At 36.5% G+C, this 25,525-nt stretch overlaps 1 protein-coding gene across 3 annotated transcripts; it reads right to left on the bottom strand.

The window, feature by feature from the left end:
• Positions 1 to 2,518: 2,518 nt before the first annotated feature.
• On the bottom strand, positions 2,519 to 19,690 carry LOC127659881 (cellular tumor antigen p53-like). Of its 3 annotated transcripts, none has more exons than XM_052149840.1 (11): positions 19,541 to 19,690; positions 18,694 to 18,814; positions 16,352 to 16,412; positions 15,973 to 16,179; positions 7,854 to 8,040; positions 5,602 to 5,714; positions 4,937 to 5,046; positions 3,831 to 3,955; positions 3,349 to 3,449; positions 3,110 to 3,213; positions 2,519 to 2,956 (listed from the first exon to the last, which is right to left on the bottom strand). In XM_052149840.1, the coding sequence occupies exons 2-11, from the start codon at positions 18,759 to 18,761 to the stop codon at positions 2,851 to 2,853; spliced, it is 1,182 nt and encodes a 393-aa protein (XP_052005800.1). In that variant the 5' UTR covers positions 18,762 to 18,814; positions 19,541 to 19,690; the 3' UTR covers positions 2,519 to 2,850. The 3 variants fall into 3 exon arrangements, with proteins under 3 accessions (XP_052005800.1, XP_052005817.1, XP_052005808.1); XM_052149857.1 differs by having other exon boundaries at positions 2,519 to 2,953; XM_052149848.1 differs by having other exon boundaries at positions 18,694 to 18,808.
• Positions 19,691 to 25,525: the final 5,835 nt, after the last annotated feature.

The raw sequence follows: 25,525 nt of genomic DNA, 5'->3' as shown, positions 1-25,525 counted from the left end.
TTGGAGACTTTTGAACCCATCTGGTAGGGACTATACATTTTTTTCATCAGTCCATAAGATTTACTCTAGAATATATATATTTTTAATATCTAAGACCCTCATTTCATCTGTTGTTGATTGCTCAATTGGAAACATTGTAGTCACATTTGGAGAAAAATTATTCCTATAGTTTGCACTTTGATGTATCCCTTTTGCGAAAATCTTGATCTCTATAGTTCCATGTCTTTGTCCAATGATGAAGATATTACAAACTCTGTGGAACCATTAGAACTTCCTAAACTGATGACTGAGTAAAAAAATTATCTTGATTCTGAGATAAACTTGAAGGAGCATGGCGAGGTAGTTAAGGCCTTGTCTACAGTCAAGGCTCTGGGGCCAGACAGCTTTTCTGCTGAATTTTTTAGATCTTATGCTACAGAACTGGCTCCACTTTTGTTAGAAGATTATACAGAATCATTAAAGAATGTAAAGCATCTGCCAACCATGACACAAGCCTGAATCAGTCTGATTCTTAAAAAGGACAAAGATCCAAGTGAGTGTAAGAGTTACCATCCAATTTTCCTGATCCAGCTAGACATCAAAATATTGTCAAATCGATTAAGTAAAGTTATGACATCTCTTATACATATAGATCAGGTGGGGTTTATTCGGGGCCGTAGCACTTCTGATAATATCATGCAGTCAGGCTGGCGCAAAAGCTTTTTATTTACTTGGATGATATTTTATTATTCGTCTCTGACCCTAATAGATTGCCTGTCAAAGACAAACGCTGTCACCAATTACATTGGTGTTGAGAGAGATGTTTTTAAACAACTTTTGAAGATTTTGACCCAAGATACACACTGCCTGGGCTTTTTTTTTGTTGCATCTTTGACTTTATGCTAAATTTTACAGAAGGGTGTAATTTGTTTACAAATGCAATAATAGTTTTTTTTTCCTTGTGCTGTGCTTTGAAAGAAGTTTGCATTTTGTGACTTTTATTACAATGTCATATTTTTGCTGCACAGTTCACCTTACAGCAGAGAAGTGTTTTGTATTGTTCTTACACAAATGCTTCAGTTTTAAATAATAACAACAATCAATATCTTATTATGCTATTAATATGTTGTAAGAGGGAATTAGTAAAATATAAGACTTCTAAAAATGTTTTTGAAGGATGCAAAATATTGTGTTTATCGTTATCAGCAAAACCCAGAAAATATTCAGATATACGTTTTTGTAAATATTGCACACCCCTAATAAGGAACTGCCTTACAACAGGCCTACAAGCCCTCAGTCCAGCCTCTCGCAACCTATTGTGGACAATCTGAGCACTGATGGAGGGATTGCGTGTTCCTGGTCTAACTCGGGCAGTTGTTGTTGCCATCCTGTACCTGTCCCGCAGGTGTGATATTCAGATGTACCGATCCTGTACAGGTGTTGTTACATGGTCTGCTACTGTGAGGATGATCAGCTGTCCTTCCTGTCTCCCTTTAGCACTGTCTTAGTCATCTCACAGTACAGACATTGCAATTTTTTTGCCCTGGCCACATCTTACCTCCATGAAGCATGCCTAAGGCATGGTCACGCAGATGAGCAGGCACCATGGGCATCTTTCTTTTGGTCAGTAGAATGGTCTCTTTAGTGACCTTAATTTCCTACCATCTGTAAGTGTCTTAATGACCGTTCCACAGGTGCATGCTCATTATTTATGGTTCATTGAACAAGCATGGAAAACTTTGTTTAAACCCTTTTCAATAAAGATCTGTAAAGTTATTTGGATTTTTACAAAATTATCTTTAAAATACAGTGTCCTGAACAAGGGATGTTTCTCTTTTTGCTGAGTTTGTTTATATATATATATATATATATATATATATATAATTATATAATAATATGTGTATTTAATTATTTTGATCTGCATGTGTACTCTGGCTTGGCGACAGGGATGATTGTTGGGGGTTGTTGAGGGGGGGTTTATGGGAAATAATTGGGTTTAAGGGGGATAATGTTTGACTCTGTACATGAATGTGTTGTTGTGTTTTGTGTCACGCTTGAGGAGCAACCAATAAAAATATGAATCTGCATATTTATGAGTGGTCCGAGGCTCTCAATAACAGCCAAAGGTTTTACAAACTAGATAATGATTTTTTTTGGGAGCATGCAATTTTCCTGCTGCTAATGTTCTGCTTAGTGCTTTGGCAAACCCGACCAATGTCTAGTTATCATGTGTTTTATATTGTTATAATTTAAAACCCATTGCATTTAATTTTGCGAAATGTTTTGTTTGAAATGTGTTTGGCCACTTGATTTTACATATAGGTCATATATGACTTGGTCACATTTTGTGACGCTTTTAGGGCCATGTATAGACTGACCCAACATATACCATTTTATCTGTTTAACAGATTATTTCAAGACCATTATAAACTAACCCATTTTTATTTTACAAGATCTCCATAGTACAGTGCTCATGGATGTTTTAGGGGGGTTCCTGTTTCATGCGTCGGATCAAAGAAGCTTCTTCACCAAAAAAATCAATACCTTTTCTTTTTATTTATTCTCTCTGGCTTTATAAAAAAATAAGAGGAAAAATTTTACATTGCATGCAAACACATGCAAATTCTGGTGATACTGGAAGGCTGTGTCTTAGCATCAGCATAAACTGACAGAACATTTTGAAAATTAGACAATTTCACTTAAACAATTATAAGAAAATAAAAACAATTTTAAAAAAATCAGGAATGTAAAAAAACTGGACAATTCACTACAAACTTTACACAAATCTTAAACTGTGGCAGCTAAATACAAAAAAGGCTGATCTCATGGGTTCAACCACTTTGGTAAACCAAAAATGTAACAATGACATTTTCAAGACATGCTCTCAGAATCGCATTTTGCTTTCAAGTGCAGTTTTTTCCCACTCTTCGGCTGAATGCAGGGTTGCTCATTTTTGGAAGCTGTTCTGTGAGATCTACTGTGGAAAACAAAAATAAATATTTGCATGTAAAAACAAGAGGAAAATGTGGGGAGATAAACCACAAGTAGAAAAACTGTGTCATCAATGACAGCCTTTGTACATTTGTTCCGCTTCAGGATTTAAATAAACAAAGGCTGACCAGAGTCGTACCTCTTTTGCCTATACTTTTCTTGATCTCCCACAGGCATCACATCCATCAACTCTAAACTGCTATTTATCTTTTTTAACATCTCATATCTTTCTTTACCTCGCACCTGGCAAAACAAGAAAAAAAAAGAGGAATATGAGAAAAGCACAAATACTTTAGCTAAAACACTTGAAATACAGATAGGATCTTTTTTTATACATTTAAAAATAAATAAACCTATTAATGGTTTTATGTAACACACATGTAGTATGTATAGATTGTCATCAGTATTGGAGTCAGCCTTCATCTTCTTACTGGATTCAGGATTAGGTATAGGTGGCTCTTTCAACTGATCCTGACGCTCTGGTTTATTTTTGGTGGAAAAAGAGTAAAACTGCAGTTAAAATTGATAAAAATAACGAAGCCATAAAAAAATGTCCAGTGCACATACTACTTAAAATAATAGCCTTAAAGCAATGTCTAACCTGTACATAGGCTACCTGCTAAGACAACCAGCTTAAACAAGCTTTAACAGGTTTCCTAGGCATACCTGGTTTAAGCTGATCTCCCAGCCTAGCCAAGTGGGTGCTCAGCTTGTTTCCCAGCCTGAACAGATAAAAGTGCCCAAACCCCCTCTTAAACTAGCCAACTGACCAGCCGGACCAAGATGGGATACCAGAAAACCAGCTTAGGCTTTTCCAGCAGAGATATTATTTTCAGCCACCTCATTTAATTTCCTCTTACTTCTCTTTGTCCCAGTAGCCTTCTCCCCAGTAATCTTCTTCAGATTATCTTCTTCAATTTTAAGGTCACGACCTGGGCAGGCACAAACCCGGACCTCAAAACATTGCCGACCAAGTACCTGCCCACTGTGGACACAAGTGAACACAAAGCATTCAGCCTTGATTTCCATTAATACCAAACACTGATTTATGCAGTGAGGGTACAACGGAGGCCTTAACACAAGATGCGTTTCAAGCAATCTGATCACAAGTGGACAGTGCTAAATACAGGAGTAAACAGGGTCCAAAATATTTTGTGATAAGATCACTCAAAACACATTCGAGGGTAGGTCAAAACGCATGCAACTACATTGCATTAGTATATAAACTCACAGAGCACTTTATTAGACCAGTACACCTATTTATTCATGTGATCAACAAACCAGCCAATCGTGTGGCAGCATTGTAATGCATAAAATCATGCAGATACATATCAGTAGCATCAATTATTGTTCACATCATCAGAATGGGGAAAACATTTGGTCTCATTGATTTCGACCATGGCATGATTGTTGGTACCAGATGGGCTGGTTTGAGTATTTGTGTAACTGCTGATCTCCTGGGATTGTCACATACAACAGTCTATTGAGTTTACTCAGAATGATGCCATAAACAAAAAACATCTTGTTCCCTGAGGATGGAAACACCTTTTTGAAGACAGAGATGAAAGGAGAATGGCCAGACTGGTTCAAGCTGACAGAAATGCTACAGTAACTCAGATAAGCACTCTGTAAAATTGTAGTGAGCAGAATAGCATCTCAGAATGCACAATACGTTGAACCAGGCGGATGGGCTACAACAGCAAAAGACCACATCAGGCACTTAATTAGGAACATAGTGCTCTCAATAAAGTGCTTGTGAGTGTATATACAGTAATATGAGTGATGCATGCAATCAAGAAATCAGACAACCTCCCCTCAATTTTCAGACACAAGTGGTCACAGGAGATGCACTTGTGCTTGGATCACCTGAGACAAATGTAATACCAGGTGTAAACAGGGCCAGAAAGGTAACTAGCAAGAACAATCAAGGAAGCGATAAGGAAAAAAATAGGAGAGAGGGACATACTTGTTTGTTTCCAGGGTCAAGATTGTCAGGATGGGCCTCCGGTTCATCCCACCCATGCAACTGCTGTTGCACATATAATTTATAAGCAGCGTTGTTCTCAATGAACCAAGCTAGAGAGACAGCCAAATAAATACAAACATGTGCAATTCAGAAATTCACTTCACTGTAAGCAGGACATGACACCCAAGAATTCCCACAATTTTGACAAATACATTTCCATGAACTTTCCAGCAGTTCATAACTACTGGATAAGGATTTTAGTCATTTATTTTTAGAATTTTATAAAGATTACTAGACAGATTTTCATTTGTATGTCAGGTACCAATCTGAAATAATAGATGTAAACAATTAATACAACTTTTATCAATAATAAATGTAACATAATTAGCGTACAATTGTCTCCAACAAGACCCTCAATGCATAGATTGATGTTTCACGTTGGCTTGTGCAAACGTTTCTCACTCACAAACAGCAATATTCTGGCAAAAGCTAGAAAAAAAAATTCTTAAGAAATTTTCTATGACTTTTTCTGATTTCATATATTTCCATGATTTGCTTTCTGGCCAAGAAATAACAATTAAAAAATTCCTTGATGTTTCCAGATTTTCTATGACTGTGGGAACCCTGCACTCCCCATCTGGCATTTGTGCTGAAATCTGGTGTACCTGTGGGGACTCATAAGGTAGCGTGACACTATGCCTTCTAGTGTTCCGGTCTTGGTGGTAAAGGGCTCTCCGATTGCCCTCCACACATATCAGATGTCCTTGGTTAGACACACCTGAGAAAAGAGAAGAGGCCAATCATTATAGACACTACACAGACAAAATTACTTGAACAGTGGCTAGACCAGTGAGTGTACATCAACCCCAAAACTAAGTTGTTTCCTTTCCCTAGTTGCTTCCTATTCAACACCTACTTCAACCATCACTCAAACACCTTATCCTTCAGTTATTATGCTAAATTGCAATATATATATATATACATACACACACACACAGTACTGTGCATAAGTTTTAGGCACTTGTGAAAAATGTTGCATAGTGAGGATGTCTAATAAATAAAATAGTTTTCATTTTCACTTAATGTCATACAAAGTCCAGTAAACATAAACAAAGCTAAATCAATATTCGGCATAAACACCTTCGCCTTTAAAACAGCACCAATTCTCCTTGGTACACCTGGACACAGTTTTTCTTGGTTGTTGACAGATAGGATGTTCCAAGCTGCTTGGAGAATTCACCACAGTTCTTCTATTTGGCTGTCTCAATTGCTTCTGTCTCTTTATGTAATCTCAGACAGACACAATGTTCAGTGGGGAGCTTTGTGGGGGCCATGACATCGGTTGCAGTGCTCCCTGTTCTTCTGTTCTAATCGCAAAAGTAATGTTTGGGAGTCTAACATTTATATTTCTTATTGACACACTAAAGCTGAAGATATAAATGTCTATCTTTAGACAAATGCTTTTGTGAAACATCTTATGTGCCCAAAACTTTATTGTATACATACACATACATATACACACACACACACACACACACTTCTCAGAGAGGCTACTGCAAAACCATCCATCAAAGGATGTACGGAAGAGTGGCCAGCAAGAAGCCTTTGCTGAAAAAAGCACATGCTTGCCCGTAAAGGCTTTGCAATACGTCACTTGGATACTGCAAAGATGTGGCAGAAGTATCATGTGGTCTGATGAAACTAAAGTGGAACTTGGCTTAAACACTTAACGGTATGTGTGCCGCAAAGCCATCGCTGCGCATCAGCCACATAACACCATATCCGCAAAGTAAAACGCTGGTGGTAACATCATGTTATGGGGGTGCTTTTCAGCAGGAGGGAGAGGCAATCTTGTGAAGATTTCTGGGATAATAAATGCTGCAAAATACACAGATTTTGGATAATAACCTACTCCTCTCTGACAGAAAGTGTAAAGTTTTTTTTTTTTTCAGCAAGACAATGACCCAAATCACAAAGCAACACTGAAGTGGAGAAATTAAGAAAATGGATGCCCTTGAGCCTGTCTCGATTATTAAATAATCGTATGATCAGTTATTTGATTTAACCTTGGTTTTTTTGAGATAACTGCGATTATTGTGCACTTCAAATTTCAAACACATTTAAATTCCAAAATAAGGAAATGTAATCAAATACACAGTACATATGCCATCAACGGCATGTTTGTGTGTCATTCAGATTAACTCGGAGCATCACTGTGCTACACAATGGATGTCAACCAAAGCAGCTACTGTCCAGAAGAGAGCATTAAGTGCTTCAAGTGCTCTGATGCATGCACCATCAGCAGAGGCTCATGACCAAACTCCAGAGAAAATATAAACAAACATAAAACTTTGACGGTGAACGCAAAGCGCATAATCACAATTATTTGTTTGACAATTAATTGTCAGCCAAATTTCATAATCGTGACAGTCCTATCCTTCAGTGGCTCAGTCAGAGTCCTGACCTCAACCCTATTGAACATCTGTGGAGAGACCTCAAAATTGCTGTCCATTGCCAATCCCCAACTAACTTGCTTGAGCAATTTTGCAAGGAGGAATGGGCTAATATTGCTCCATTACTTTGTGCAAAGTTGACAGACACTCGTTTAAAAGACTAATGGCTGGAATAGCTGCAAAAGGTGGTTCAACCAAGTATTAAAGTAGGGGGATCAATACTTATTAATTGTTGATGCTTAATTTTTTAGGGGGGCAGCACTGTTGCAGAGTTCAGTGATTCACAAAAAAATGTAATTACCCAATCTTATGCAAATCATTTGTGTGAAATAATGGTTAGGGTCTTTTCAAGACATATATATACACACACACACACACACAATATATATATATATATATAGTAAAATTAGTAAATTTGTTTGTTACTGAAGTTGTAAAGAAGTTAAATGATTATACGCACAGACCTTCATTGTTCTCAGCAATGCTCTGGTGGTGCGGGCAGCGGATTACCACCTCTGAAACATGCTCTGGTTTTTTATAAATTGCAGTTAATCTTAGTACAGCTCCAGGAGGCGGCTCTCTGTCAACCAGCAGATCCACAGGGCAAGTTTTGGCCAGTTGGCAATACAGCTTATTCAGCAATGGAGAATACTGTGGGGGAAGACAGGCTGAGGGTTACAAGTCAATTCACACAATTCTAATAATTTAAGCAAAAAAAAAAAAACAAAAAAAAAACTGAAACTTTACATTCAGACATCCAACTTACACTATGCCAATACACACAAAATGCCCGCTTTGTTCCAGACAAACAGATTAGCCTATTAAAGTTGTGTCGGGGGGTTAGGTAGTGCTGCACTTGCATCAGCCCACCATTCACAAAACAAATCACCTTCTTCAAATGGGCTTTGTGAACTCTTTCGTAGCCAATAAAAATGAAACCTCAGAACAAGCCATGTTAAGTTTCCGTTATCTACAAACCTTGGGGGCTGAAAAGTGCAGACTTGAGAGCAAATCCTCAGAGTCTCTAAAGTTTTTTGCAAACAATTGAAGTTAAATAAGCTAAATAAGTATAAACTAGAACTCAGAGCTGCCACCCTCTAATTTCAATTTAAGGAACTATTTTTCACCCTGCGGCACAACAAGAAAAGACTCAAGGCACATGGTAAGTAAATAAAACTCCTAATTTAATGTACTATAACTTCAAATCTCTTCAAGCATGAAAGCCTATTAGACAGATTAAAAACCGAGGATGATATACACACAAGGGGCCTTGTTCAAGAAACAAGCAGAATGAATGCGTGTAAACTGTGTATGCATAAAATCATTCGAGTTTTAAGCTAATCCAGGGTTTGCTGATCTAAATTTTATTTTAATTTCAGCTGTTGCACCACTTAAATTTTAAATACGGTTCAACAAATTAGAGATTAAACTCTTAACCTGTGATTAAAACCTTCACCTGCAATTATTTTTGTTCACCATTATGGATTATGAGCTGTAAATTGTATAAAAGGACTGATCAAGCAGGTTAAGAAAATGTTGCAGCGGCATGTACAATGTCACAAGCTTTAAAATCGATGCAAGTCACTATGCCACCATGAGGACTGGAGTGCATTAGGAATTGGGCATTCCAAATTGTTGAGAAAAAGGTGAGAGAAAAAAAAAAAAAAAAAAAGCATGGGTGGATTAAAGTACAGCTAACCTAGGTTGTAACCTAGGGGCCCACAGTGATCAGGCCATCGCCTACCTCTTCAACTTCCAATCAACTAACCATAAACACGTCGGGTCTATACAGTTTGCTTTCAAATTTAACAAGCCACAGCACTGTTTTGAGGCGTCCGTGTCAAATGCAATGAGGCAGCATCACCCACGCAAATGCATGTCATTACATTATTTAAAGTAAATAATTTATTCATGTTTTGTTCACATATGCCACCTATTTCTGATATCAGCAGGACAGTCAATAGCTTTTATAATATATGTGACCCTTTCTGTTTGATCCTTTGCTGTTCATTTTCAATGGTCCTAAAATGCATCAGATTGACAGGATCTTCTCTCTCTTCGTATTTGTCACACATTTGGTGTAAATATGAAGTTTATTTAAAAAACACAGAGCTACATTAACTCTGATTGACTTGGCATAATACATGTGTGTTAAAATCTTGGCAAAACTCTTGCACTCATCTTAACTACAGGTTAGAAGTCACAGACAGCGATTTCAAAATGAATGTATTCTTTAGTACAAAGAGTGCATGAAAATGACAGAGAACCATTAATAATTGATCATGAAGACAAAAGAAAATAATTCAATGCAGAAATTAAATGGACAAGATAAGTTCTATTTTAGAAACATGACAAATATTTTCCACTATCATGGACTGTAGAATCCCTCCATCGCCATCACTTTGTTTACTCAGTAACACCATAGAAGTCAGTATATATATATATATTTCACATTTAATGACATCTGGAACCCATTTTTAATTTATTTGAATCTAAATCAAACACCTGGAACCGGACCCACGCACTCTCCCAATCATATCTTTATAAACTTATAAGAAAGGATACAAATATTTTAAAATATTTATGGTTTTATCTGTATATATGCATATACATGATGATATTATTATTATTTATAGCACTATCATAATTTTTACCATCATGATTGTTAAATTCTATTTCATTACCATCAATATTATTATCCCTATTGTCAGCATTGTCATCACTGTCATTGACACAATTATGGAAATAAAATGTATATATAGTTGAATACGTGTTTTCTAATTACTATGACTGCAAATAATTGTTATTGCTATTATTGTTAGTAACAATACGCAAACCGCAACTGAAATCGTGATACAAACATCCACGATCCTGTGTCAAGGTTCCTGAAGACTGAACCGCGACACACGCCCCTCTCCAACCCCAGAAGCCTACCAACAGTTACAGATCCAGCCCCTTGAGCTCTTTACACACACACTACAATAAAATTCCACAACAACAAAATTCATTTTCTCATTTCACAGTAAACATTATGTTACGCTTGCAGATGAAGGCAGACGTGGAGACAGGATCTAAACGCAGTGTAACTTTATTAACACGGAGAAAACTTAAACAGACAAAACCAAAACAAAGGAAATACCCGCAATGGGGAAATAAACCAAAAACACGGAAAACATACGAGGAGTTTAACAAGAAGGATAAACATACAAAGACCACAGAAACAGGCGTCCACAAACATCAACGATAGACAAGGGAATGGAGAACAAACAGGGTTTATATACACTGGAGACATGATGATGACAAACTACAATCAGGTGAGCACAATGACACAGGGCTGGCAGTGATGAGGGCCGGGGATCATGGGAAGTGTAGTTTTGGACAGAGACAAGTGAAACCCAGGGCAGACAACAAGGGAATCGTGACACATTACATGTAAATCATGAAATTATTATGGTGGCGGCAGTGAGAGAAGCTGGGTTGTCTCCTCATATTAAGGGTTTTGCATACATTGAATCTTGCTTCGTGAGCAGGTTTGCATGCTCCCTGTGTCAGTCGCTTGCTTTGTCACGTGAGAAAAGTCGTGGCTTTCTTTCACCGCAGTGCCACAGCAACAGCAGTGCTCGTGGTAAAGTATAAGATGCTTGAGATCGCATCACATAATCTTATCATGGATGTTGTTACACGATGGAACAGCTCAATGGAAATGCTGGAACGCTATCTCAAGCAACAAGCGGCTATAACGTCAGAGGTGCGCAAAAATGCCCGTCAGCTCGATACTCTGGACACCGCCGACATCAGTGATGCCGAAGAAATAATAAACCTTAAACCGTTAAAAAAAAATCACCACCTAAAGTCTAATGAAAAGAGTGCCACCCTGTCACTCATTGTGCCCTTGAAATCCACGATCGAACAGAGCATGACGAGAAATACTCTACAACTATAGCTAACATGAAGACAGCCATCCTGTAAAACCTCTCATCCTCCAGTTGAAGAACATATCGAACCAGTTACAGCAGGTATGTAAGCATTACTAATTGTGTATGCATTACACACCTGTGTATTTGCATTTGTGTGCGTGTTTGTCACTCCATTTGCATGTTGGTGTACTGTAACTGTAAGTAACCTAAACAAACCCACAAGCGGTTTGTGTTGAGTTGAACTTACTTGAACAGAACAATATTTGTTTTAATGTTTTGTATTTTATTTTTGCACTTTAATGCTTTAAGAATTTCTCTCTTAGGTGTCGGCTATCTTAATTCTAATTTCGTGTTAAAATTCAGTTTTATTGTTCAGTGACACCTAGTCAATTGTTAATGTACATACAGAAGGTTAAAATACAACAAAGAAAGTTCTTGAAAATGGTTAATGCTTTGGAAATAAATCTGTTATTTGAATTTGTTAATTTGTTTTAATTTTGTTCAAAATACCGTGATGTGGATTGTATCGTGAACCCAGTACAGTGATACGTATCGAATCGTGAGCTGAGTGTATCGTTACACCCCTAATTATTACAGAACAATGTCCTCCTTCCCTCTCCTCTCCTTTATAAAATCCAATTCCATAAACATTATATATAAACTCTTATAATTTATATACTTTATAAACTGACAGCTGTTCTAGTGCTGTCGGTAGGTGCAGTTTCTTGGAGGTGCCTGTCATGGTGCCCCAGCATCCTTTGTGGAGGAAGACACAGTGGAGCACAGAGGCATAACCGCTGGTAGGGGGGTTGGGTTTTACCGCCGGCGGGGCGGGGGTAGCTCAGGTGGATCGAAGGTGGGGTTGTTGTCTGTGTCAGGAGTGTCTGTTGATTGTGCTCACCATTGGTGGTGAAGCAGCTCCCAGACCTAAAGAGTTGTGTATATCTGCAAACATTTTATTGAATGGTCTAAAATTTCAAAGCTAAGATGATATTATTATTGCTAATAATACTACTACTACTACTACAGGGCTCAATGCTAAGGATTTTTTCTACTGGCCCGGTCGGGCCAGTGCTTCAGATTTTTACTGGCCCTGCCAAAATTTTCACTGGCCCCAACACAAAAATGATAAATAGCTGTTTTTCCATCATGGCTTTAAAACTGTGTACGAAGATAATAATTTTTTAAACATTATGTTTTTAAGACAATGTCCCCCCCAAACTAAATCACATTGATAATTTGCAAGATATGATTTATGCCTTATGTAATCCCATATAAGCGCTTTACAGATATAAATTCATTAATACATCATATTAACCTCAGCCTTCCTGCCATTTACACAGTTTTTAAGAAGAGTTCTGTGGAGGAGATGATGGGTTTACTGTCACCCGTTTAGTCATGATGTCATGGAACTTGTAGCGTTTCACATGTGTAGTGTTTTAACACACAGGATCAAAGATTTAATCACTGAGTTAAAGATGTAATTATTGGCTGAACGTAATAGACATATGAATCCCTGAGAAGAGACTTCCAAATCGGTTGTGATGTGTAATATACATTAGGGGGATTTTAGGCCTAATCTGTAAATTAAGAATGTGTATATAACATGAAATCAGACAACCTAAAGAACAACACAGCCTGACTGACAAAGCACAAAAACTAAAATACCTGTACGGTCCAGAATTGAGACATGTAACAGGTGTTTAATGAGGATGATATGAAGTAGACTGTTTCAAATATTCATCTTCATCCTGCAGCTGAACAGCTCTGATAATAATGTCCTAATAGCCATAGTGATCTTGCTTCTTTTCATATCAAACAGCATTATCATGTTGAATTAATATTTATGTTTTGAAACATTACCTAATTAAATGTACACTTACATGTTGGATATTGAGCAGCTCATGATTTCCAGACACATGAATAACTGAGGTTTAACACAGTTTAATTCGTTTCATTCGGCGCTTCATCTCTAAAGGTGAAAAAATGAGAGAAAATTTGCTAGTGGGAATAAAACTAGCGCTCCGTTCCTTTACGAGAGCACATGCATGTTAAACAGACTACGCTGCATGGAGAGAGATGATGATGAGACATTATGCACAGAGAGACATGGATTTTCAGTGCTATAGAAAGAAACGGTTGATTTTTTGGTGTTCCAATGTGTGGATTACAAATTTTCTCCAACATGTAAAATGAAAAATGTGGGGATTTCACGCACTGTGAACATGGAATGTACAGCGATACATAAAATGTTGCGCAAGACATGCAATCCCACTACGAAATTCATTAAGTGGGTTTTTTCCAGCCATTTTCTACACATTGGTAATAGGTGTTGGTAAGACACTTGGAAAAGAGCGAGGACAGTGCTAGGAGAGTGCACTCGGTGTCTGCTCGATCTTGTGTGTGCACGCGACTGTGCATTGGCGCGTCCAGTATATTATGCATTTGCGCATATTTGCGAGATAAATATACTCGCACTCATTCCTCGGTTAGAATACTTAGTTCACTCTGTGTAATTGTTGTGCTCTCTTGCTTGTTGTTTGCTTGCACTAATGTTATAAATGCAGCACTGGCCCGATTGGGCAAGTGACAGTTCTAGCAACTGGCCCGAATCTTTCTCACTGGCCCAGGGCCATCGTGCAGTCCTTATCGTCGAGCCCTGAACAGCTACTACTACTACTACTACTACTATTATTATTATTATTATTATTATTATTATTATTATTATTATTATATGTAGTATTATTATTATTACTACTTGTACTACAATTGTTATTATTATTACCATTTCTACAACTATTATTATAATTATTATTTCTACGATTGTTTCAAATAGTCTTGATATATATCTATCTATCACTCAGTGAGTTTATATCTATATCTCTTTTTCTCTCCACAACATCACCAGAAAAATGTCATTAATAATAATGATTACTATTATATCACATTAAATTAACCTATTGCTTAAACTTAACACTGTACCTGTATACACTACTATATCTATATATTTGTATTTATTTTTTCCTCTTATATTTGTGTTTATATAAACATATGTGTCATTGGACTCTTTGTATAAGCTGCTATGTCTTGTTAATTTGTGTGTTTTGTTCAATTAAAAAAAACATGAAAAATAACATTTGAATTCAATTGAAATTAATTTTAAAGACTTTGAAAATCATGGTTTTGTTCTATATATGATCAAAGTCATATTGTTCCAGTTATTTCAGTCTGAATCCTCTGCTTAACAGTTCTAAAACCTTGACTGCGCTTATGCTCTTATTATAGGGCTACTCTTTGGTTCTTGGTAGCACAAGCTGGGAGTTACTGATTGACAACACTTTTTGGCCGTGTAGTAAAGTAATATGTTGACAGGCCGAATATAAATTTATTGTTGTTGATATTATGCATCAGGACCCTTTGGTAGGGCCACGCAATTTTATTATATTTTTCACTCCGAATTCTGTGACGTTTAATTCGCCATTCTGATTGGTGCCCATCTTTTGCACACTGACATGGTCTCACCAATTGAATTGCAGAGCACATTTTAGGTAACAGTGTGAAAATACAACAGAAATTGGAAATGTATCAGTGTTTCCTGCACCACTCCGCCGTTACTGAATCTCCAGCACCACAGCAAAAGAAGAAACCCAAGTTGTGAGCTTGCAGTCTATTACATTGGTAGGGCTGAACGATATATAGAAATAAAATCGAAATCAATTACCTTTTATGAATATTAAACTGCAAAGGAAAATTCTTACAGACTTGAGGGTGACTTATGACAGAAATGTCAGTTTTGGGTGAACTGACCATTAACTACCTGTATTTGTTAAAGGTATCTGCCAAGAGCAACAACATAAATGTAAGCCAGCACAAGATTATTCAGTATTATATTACAATTATATAATATTCAAGTTGTCTGGGTTACAAAAAGTTTTTAAATAAACTTGCAATTGCAATATCTATCAAAAAAACTTTTAATTACTGCATGTCTGCTGATTTTATGGTATGTAAACATACTTATAAAAAGATTTATAGTGGAAATGTGTCCAAATATATTCGCAAAAAGGAATATTTTAACATGTACATGTAAATAATTAAAATGAATGACTAAGCAATTTCTTGCAAGTTATTTGAGACAAAGTATAGAGTAAATAAATAAATATATATATATATATATATATATATATATATATATATATGTGTGTGTGTTTGTTTTTTTTAAATCACAGCCATAAAACAAAATCCAGTAGATCGCTTGGAAAAATGAGACAAACCATATATTCTCAAAACAGTCTAGTAATTTATGACATGAATCTATTCATAATCAGTCAAAACTTTAAATTTAAGCTTTATACAGAGTTTATAAAGCTAATATCCTAACATGGAGTGGTATGCGGAAGTCCCTGTTTTTATTCTATGGCCATATTTAGAATGAGATTTGCATGTGAGCGACCCTAGCTTCCCAGGTGAATGGAACTCACACTATATGAGAGTATTAGAGTGCTTAAGTGCTTCAGCTTGCATAATTTTGTGGAAAATGGACATAATTCTTTATAAAGGGTTAAACCGGTGGGCCACTTGTAACCTCATGGGGGACCCGATTTGGCCAACAGCCTGGACTTTAAGTATCACTGTTCTATAGGATAGTGTTGTGCTCATCACTCACAGTGGATGTGGCAGACTTTGTAGTGCTGGACTGATTAAAGTGTAACCGGAGGCCATATTCGCCCGGATAGTCTGTTGTGGTGGGGACTACAGTGGCAGAAGGGGGTTGGTTTTCCACAACTGGTGCCTCCACAGCAGGTGTAACATCACCATCATTCACCGGGAGATCCAGATCAAAGCCATCAGTCAAAGGGCCATCAGGCAGTGCCTGTGGTAGTGCAGAAAGGTTTTAATTTAGGGGATAGCTTTGGGTGCTCAGATACTAGATTTATATATCATTCTGTTCCAGGTTTAACCAATTAGAAATATCAGCAATAAATTCCATGTATCAGTTCATATAAGCATTAAAAGATACAATTAAAATTAAAGCAACAGCTTACAGCACTAAGCCAAGCATCACTGTTTGCTCGAGGCAGCTCCATGATCAGCTCTCTAAATGTTCTGTGGAAGAAAAAAAAAAAAAAGTCCATAAAATATGCTGTTACAAAAAGAGATGCATTTTCTAGAACAAATTCTTCATCTCAAATAAGTGAGTCTTTTAGAAGGCACACATTATAAATTAATGTACAACTCAACATGGATCATGGAATTATTTTCATGTAATACAACAGTTAGCTCCGGTTCTCGAATCTGATTGGCTGAGTAGCATTCCAAGAGTGCTGGGACACTTCACTATTTGTATCAGTTGGGATATCAGTTGGTGTTTGTGGCTTTCAAAACAGTGGTGTGGATTTTAATTTTAAATCATGACTTGTATTACACATAAATAACCAATATTGGCATTATATTAATGCTGTTAGCCAGAGGGGAACTGGCCCCCACAGTGAGCCTGGTTTCTCAAAAGGTTATTTTTCTCCATTAATCAACATCTTATGTAATTTTGTGTTCCTTGCACAGTCGCCTTAAGCTTGCTCACAGGGGGTCTAAATATCAATATAATTTATTTAATTTCTTATAATTTTAAAAGGCACAATTTACGATCATGTTTTTTTATTAAACCACACACACTCATTATGACTCAAAAGACATTACTATATTAGAGCTTTTTCAGTTGAAGCATAATTTTCTGTAAAGCTGCTTTGAAATGATGTGTGTTGTGAAAAGCGCAATACAAATAAAATTGACTTGGCTGATTCACTGATTCCTTCAGTGAGCATTTCTGGAGACTGCATATTTACATCAGCAGATGATGGCAAATGAGTGTCTTTTACGTTATGATTGAGTCATTCAATTACTTTGAGTCATGATAACTTTAACTATTTTCACTGGAAGAGAAGAAATGTTTGAGCAAACTGGCCAATTTTGTGTGAAATCCAAGTTATTTTATAATAGGATGAAACGATTAGTCGACGTTATTGACAACAAAAAATTTTAGACAATTTTCATTGTCGAATAATCGTTTGATCTAATTTAATGTAACATGAGATCACTTTAAATTCTAATGATGATGTGCATCATGTCTAATGATCACTGCAGTTTGCACCTGATTGAGGAGAGGAAGATGATGTAGCTCACAGCAAAGATGCACTCTAAACTTAAACAGCTTCAGGTGATGTAGATCGTTAAGTATGAGGGAATTACAATGCAAACATACAAGTAAATACCCCCACGTTACATACTCTATGAGTTGCGTGAATGTCCCGATCTGAGGGGGTGGGGGGGACTGTGCATCGACCGGATGCAGTTTCACTCACGGGGAGATGCTCGTCCCTTGAGCGTGCACGCTTGCTGCAGCTAGATTATAATATATTGGCTCGCGACTTATTGAATCATAATATATGTCACTGTGCATTTCGTATCGTGAAGAAAATTGGTAATACGCAGCTTTATTAATATAAGAGAGTATGTTTATTTGTGAGTTAAAGATGGATTGAAGTGAACAGAGGGTAGTCTTCACCCCATTATACACGGAAACAAATATGTTTTTGATTTGTTTTGGCTTGTTTTCCAATATAAATATAATACTCTTTTAAAACAATGTACATTTTTTAGCAACTATACTGCAGAATAAAAAACAGTTATCTGAGAATGTTGAATATAAGTATATTTTGTCTTTACTGCACTCGAAGTATAACCGAGTAAATAATACACTTATATACAAAATACACTTACTGTATATTTAAGATACGTTCTCTTAAAGCAAGCCTAAATATCTTATATGTTGCGTCTCAATTAAATGTATCTTGTTTTAAGGATTTGTAGGCATTTTTAAAAGGAAAACAAGACAATGATAACAATAGATTTTTTTTTGCAGTGAATTTCCTGAATTAAACGTATAAAAATAATTGTTCCCTCTTTAATTCAGTGAATGTCATTTAGAGGTATTTTTAAGAGAGGATTTTTTTTTCCTCTTTATTGTTAGTAAGCACGTTTAATACAAGCTCTTATATCAGGACACAAGCAGAATAATCGGTTAAGAGCTAATGATTAATCACTGCAATAATCACCAAATAATCTTAAATCAATTATCAAAATAATCGTTAGTTGCAGCCCTATTTTATAATAAACATATCATTTATAAATAATTATGTAATCGTTTTCTGTGCTGTGTATCATTCAGCATGGCATGCGGCCTCGTGACTAAAGCTAAATCACAGGGCGTGTTGATAGTATTCAGAACAAAATCTCTATTGCTTGTGATATTGCTTAATAAAATTACACTTTATAAATCTGTGTGGTTAAAAACAGCTCATTAGGCTAACTCGTATGCACATTGACTTACATGTCCTCCCACAACTCAGTGAACTTGCCCTGGCTCATGGGCAGCTCCATTGGCTCGTTGTCACTCATGATGGCTCTATAAACCCGCAGCTTGTTCTCGGATCACTAGAGGGCGCCTGAGACTTCAAAACAGACAAAAGCAAGGGGGGAGAAGAGAGAGAGAAAATAACTCAATACACGGACTAGTCTGAACAAATCCATGTCTATAATATTGCGAACAACTTCGACTTTCAAATTTGTGTCACATTCTCGGGACTCAAATAAAAATCTCAATCAGGTCTTTCGATCAACCCGAATTAAGTCACCGATCACAAAATCAGTCACAATTTATTTTCAATTTCAAAAGCCATTTCATCTTTAAAATACCAAAACACTGTTTAAATAAAAGCGCAGTGGTTTGGTGTTTTTGGGGTAAAAATCGACCTAATGTGGATCAAACCCCACTAGGTTTGGAGCTCGGGACTTTTCAGAGTTAGCTCAACAGCAAAACAAAGAAAGCAGAAAAACTTTACATATTAGGCCACCCTTGCTTGATGTCTGCTAAAGCAAATCATATCATGTGAAATTTGAGTCACACACACACACTAGAGAACAAATAAATCAGCTCTACGTCTCTGGAGAGGATGAAAGTAAATAAGCCTTCGCAGCAGGCCGAAACCTAATCAATAGTAAATCTCATAATAAACACGTTTAACCCTCATCAGATAACCAGTGTAAAATCGTCTGTTAACAACAATAATATTGTTTTACTAGTTAGACATCTGATATTTTTGTGCTCTGTTAAACAGTTAACAGTATTCGACTAAACTTGCGGACTAATCAATATTCGTATCGATCTGGATCAGTACCTCGCCTCTCAGTGAAGCTCCTTTCCCAAATCGCTTAACGCTTCACAACTTCGATCTTAAAAGATGTCGGATGTTTAATTTGTATCTTACTGAAGATTACACGTGTTGTCTAAAATCCGTTCTCACTTCCCTCATTCACAATAAAATCGAAAGAGCGGTGTGGTCACGTGGGTGTTATCATGTGACCAACCAGAGGCGCATCATTTGAATCCACGATCATCAAACACGTGTTGATCGTTTTGTTGACAAAACGTTTTTGATAGTTATATTAAAAACTGACGTAATCCACAAAATGGTTAAATTAATACTGATTTCCGTAATTAATATTTTTCACTTGTCTCTCATATTATAAATATATATATATATATATATATATATATATATATATATATATATATATATATATATATATATATATATATATATATATATATATATATATATATATATATATGTATATATATATATATATATATATATATATATATATATATATGTATATATATATATATATATATATATATATGTATATATATATATATATATATATATATATATATATATATATATATAAATCGTAGTTACCTTAAATGTGTACTCAGTATTTTTTCCTCAATAAAAAAAAGTGTATAACTCCTAAAGGCATGAATTGTAAATGTATACAGTATACAGTACTGTGCAAAAGCCTTAGGCACATAAATGTTCCACAAAAATATTTGTCTTAAGATATTTATTTATATCATCAACTTTTGTGTATCAATAGGAAATATAAATGTTAGATTCCCAAACATTACATTTGCAAATAGAAAAGATTAGAATAGAAGAACAGGAAGCTCTGCAACAGATGTCATGGCCCCTAAAAAGCCCCCCCACTGAACATCGTGTCAGTCTGAGATTACATAAAGTGACTAAATACTGTGGTGAATTCTCCAAGAAGCTTGGAATATCCTTTTTGCCAACCACCAACAAAAACTGTGTCCAGGTGTCCATAGGAGAATTGGTGCTGTTTTAAAGGCAAAGGTGGCCGCACTGAATACTGATCAACATTTTTATTTCAATATGCTGTTTTTAGTAAACTGTGAGAGACATGATTTGTGTAACTTGACTCAATGAAATTCATGATTTTAAGTTTTTAACCACACGGTGATGAACCGGCAATGCACCGTCTTGGTTGCACAAACGCCACACGCAATTTTACCAGTTGTCAGATTCAGTCTTGTGTGAAACTGCCTTGTTTCGTTTATTACATTGGATACACACCTGTCTTTTATGTTTCCGTCATGCCAGCACCTCCAGTACTGTACTACTACAGTAGTCTCTGTAGTAACATTCAGGCGTATTGGTTGAATGATGAGTGTGCCTGTGCATGTTCGTATGTGTGTGGCATGTGTTTGCTTAAACACAGTGAAACAACTCTTGCTATGTCTATGACAGCAGGGCTAATACAGCTGCATGCAGACTGAGATGTGTTCATTAATTTCTGTTGTCATTTTTGTATTTTTTATTGCATCACAAAAGTTATGGGAAAAAATCCTGAGTCCCAAAGGCTTGAGTCTGAATCAAGTCTGAGTAAAAATGCATTGGAGTCTGTGACAAGTCCAAGTCCATTAAAATTGAACTTGTGACTTGAACTCGAGTCAGAGTACAAACTTGAGTAGCCTACCACAAATCTACTTTTTACCAACAAAAGCAGCTAAATTACAATTGTCATGCTAGTTCTTCACTGTCATGTTTATTCTGTTGGTTCCTGTTTTTTGTGTCTTTTATTTTGAAAAGTTTAGTCCTGTTCATGTCATGTTTTTCCCTCCATGTTTATGTGTCTTGTTGTCATTGGTTCTTAGTCTTGTTATTGGTTCTTTCATGTAATTGGTTTATGCTTATTGTCTTGTTATTTAGAGTTCTGTTTGTTCATTGACTTATGTTTCTCCATGTCCATGTATTTAAGCCCTCATGTTGCCATTGTCCAGGGTCAAGTATTGTGAGTGTAACTTTGTTGTATCATGTCATGTCTAGCAAAGTCAAGTCTGTGTTTTATGCCAAGGCAAGTTATTTTAGTCTAGTAGTCCACGTTTATATTTAGTTCACGTTTGTAGTCAGGGGTTGAATCTCACTTTTGTTTAATAAACTGCACTTGGGTTCATCATCTTCATCTGCTCCTGTGTTACAGCCAGAATCGTTACATTCACATTGTGTGTGGCTTAAACGCTCCCATGCAGACAAAATGATCTTTATATAATTTTGTTACATGCCAAAATATTGCACAAACCCATTATCATCATCCTGATCACCAACTGCCATTAACCATATGTTATTTTATATATATATATAATAACATATGGTTAATGGCAGTTGATGATCAGGATGATGATAATAGGTTTGTGTGTATATATATATATATATATATATATATATATATATATATATATATATATATATATATATATATATATATATATATATATGTGTGTGTGTGTGTGTGTGTGTGTGTGTGTGTGTATGTATATATGTGTGTATGTATATATGTGTGTGTGTGTGTGTATATATATATGTATATGTGTGTGTGTGTGTGTGTGCGTGTGTATATACACTCACCTAAAGGATTATTAGGAACACCATACTAATACTGTGTTTGACCCCCTTTCGCCTTCAAAACTGCCTTAATTCTACGTGGCATTGATTCAACAAGGTGCTGAAAGCATTCTTTAGAAATGTTGGCCCATATTGATAGGATGGCATCTTGCAGTTGATGGAGATTTGTGGGATGCACATCCAGGGCACGAAGCTCCCGTTCAACCACATCCCAAAGATGCTCTATTGGGTTGAGATCTGGTGACTGTGGGGGCCATTTTAGTACAGTGAACTCATTGTCATGTTCAAGAAACCAATTCGAAATGATTCGAGCTTTGTGACATGGTGCATTATCCTGCTGGAAGTAGCCATCAGAGGATGGGTACATGGTGGCCATAAAGGGATGGACATGGTCAGAAACAATGCTTAGGTAGGCCGTGGCATTTAAACGATGCCCAATTGCCACTAAGGGGCCTAAAGTGTGCCAAGAAAACATCCCCCACACCATTACACCACAACCACCAGCCTGCACAGTGGTAACAAGGCATGATGGATCCATGTTCTCATTCTGTTTACGCCAAATTCTGACTCTACCATCTGAATGTCTCAACAGAAATCGAGACTCATCAGACCAGGCAACATTTTTCCAGTCTTCAACTGTCCAATTTTGGTGAGCTCTTGCAAATTGTAGCCTCTTTTTCCTATTTGTAGTGGAGATGAGTGGTACCCGGTGGGGTCTTCTGCTGTTGTAGCCCATCCGCCTCAAGGTTGTGCGTGTTGTGGCTTCACAAATGCTTTGCTGCATACCTCGGTTGTAATGAGTGGTTATTTCAGGCAAAGTTGCTCTTCTATCAGCTTGAATCAGTCGGCCCATTCTCCTCTGACCTCTAGCATCAACAAGGCATTTTCGCCCATTCAGTTTGGAGTTCAGGAGATTGTCTTGACCAGGACCACACCCCTAAATGCATTGAAGCAACTGCCATGTGATTGGTTGATTAGATAATTGCATTAATGAGAAATTTAACAGGTGTTCCTAATAATCCTTTAGGTGAGTGTATATATATATATATATATATGTGTGTGTGTGTGTGTGTGTGTGTGTGTGTGTGTGTGTGTATATATGTATATGTGTATTTATATGTATATGTTATGTTGGTTTATATATTTGATTGCAACTTTTTTTTTCTTCTTTTTCAGGATGGTATGGTCTGATGCTGAAATACCTCGTAGTACTTTAAGGCACAATATAGATCAATCACATGTTTATTCTTAAAGGAAAGTGTTATTAGGATATTTTATATACTTTACAAAGTAATCCATGAAAATGAGCCATTTCTACACTTCATGTCATGAGGTAAAATATTACAGGACCAAAGCCCCTCCATCACCTGACTTGTGTCATCTGTTTGACCATGTGAGTGAATGGTAATACTGTGTTTGAGACTGTGTTTGCACGTGTGTGCTTGTTCACACCCACTCGATCCAATAAACTTCCAGTTTACTTTTACCCTTCAGACATTCAGCACTGCTCACCCCACCATGAAACATTACTTTAAAGGGGTAGTAAATTCAAATTCTGTAATCATTTATGTACCCTCATGTTGTTCCAAATCCATAATGGGTGATTCTCACAAAACCCATCAATAAATGTCCCGGGCACATTTTAGAAAAATAAATAAATACAATTATATGTAACATTTATTATATGCAAAAAAAGCTTATTAGTCCTAAATGTGGGCTTCATTTTCTCTATGCAACATACAATTTCATATATTTTGTATTGATTTGGGCTTAAATATGACCAGGATGTTTTCTTGACATTGCACAATGCCACAGTCACCATTTAATTTCATTGCATCTTTTTTCATAAACTGAAAGTTAATGATGACTTAGGCTGTCTGTGCCTCACATCCTTTCCTAACAACTCATTTTGTGTTCTTTGCTTTATGCACCCCATGCAGAGAAGCACATTCTCATCTAAAGAGGTACTTTTGAGTATTTCAAATGCTGAATACCCTTCTAGAAGGAACATGTATTGAAACATAAAATGTCTGTTAAATATGTTGACTATATGGAGCAGTGAAAACGCATTATTGGACTCACTGAGCTGTAGCCAACACTGTGTTCGTCTTTAAGGGATCTTGTTTCTCTGGGTTTAATGAGTGAGGCACACATGACTGGCTGGAGCCCTTACTTCAGCTGACAGGTGTCAGATTCAACCACTCTTTCTAAGCCAAGAACATCAGGGATCAAGGAGGGAGGGAGTAAAATGGAACAAGACAAGGGAGGGAGAGAAAGTGGTGTGAGCTGGGGGTGTGGTAACTTACTGGGGGTGTGTGTGGTGGGTGGTAAATGAGGGCTTTTAAATTGAGAGAATGACATCAGACATGTTTCCATTGCATTGCTTACTGTTTCTGTGTCACAGCACAAATGAGACTATAACATTGGCTTTCAAATTTCAACTCGGAAAAAAGACCCACACACCTAAAGATATAAATGGTTTAGTCCACAATTGAGGAACACCTGTTGCCTGTGGAGGGATTCTTTTCGTGTGACATGGGAATGAGATTGTGGGGAGGGGGCTATAGGCGAAGTTTGTGACCCCTTAGGCATGTGTTCAAAAATAGTGAGGGATTTATGAGCTATGAAATGCTGGACAATGGAGACTAGGTCAGCCCAGTTAACCACTCTTTGCAAGTGCTTTTTAGTTCTGAACTATCAAGATGAGCAGGTTGCTCACTTGACCCAGCTAACCTGCAATGATTATGATGGATGCTGCACTAAAGAAGTTAATATTTGAAAATGTCTGACCATTTGCTCAAATAATAGTTTCATCCCTTTGGCAAAGATATACAGAACGCTTAATGTCCAAAAGTTTATTAATGATTAACTTCATAGTAATTACTCTCAGCTTTTGGGCTGTAGGCTACTACAAATTTTTTTTCAATGTATTGTTTCCACCCCTTAAAGAAGTACAAACACTTAAAAAAATATATATATTTATACTCACCTCAAAACTGCTGCTATATTTGTAATGAACCATGTGATTTCATTTAGCAATTAAATGTTGCCACAGTCATATAATTCTCATGAGATCAGGCTGAATATTTCAGATTTTAACAATTTATTCACTACATTTTGAAGAGACAGATAATACTTTTATTCTACCATATTTATCCAGACTCATTTGTTTCTTTTGCGAGTGAACAAAGCAAAAACAAAAAAAGTCTCTATATATGCATGATAGTTATGTATGGTGATAACTATGTTTTAACCAGTTAAATTCTTTTGAATCTGTAAAATTGGTTTAAAAAGTTTCCATTTTGCTAATTGATTTGCAAACCTGAATCAAAATCATCCGGAATCCTAAACCATGTGTCTTGCACCTTCGGGATATAGACCTTACTCAAGGTAGCG

Source organism: Xyrauchen texanus, chromosome 2 (genome assembly GCF_025860055.1).
Source record: "Xyrauchen texanus isolate HMW12.3.18 chromosome 2, RBS_HiC_50CHRs, whole genome shotgun sequence".
Taxonomy (NCBI): Eukaryota; Metazoa; Chordata; class Actinopteri; order Cypriniformes; family Catostomidae; genus Xyrauchen; species Xyrauchen texanus.
Note: the sequence above shows the minus strand (reverse complement) of the source record. Positions and strands in the feature narration are given on the sequence as shown.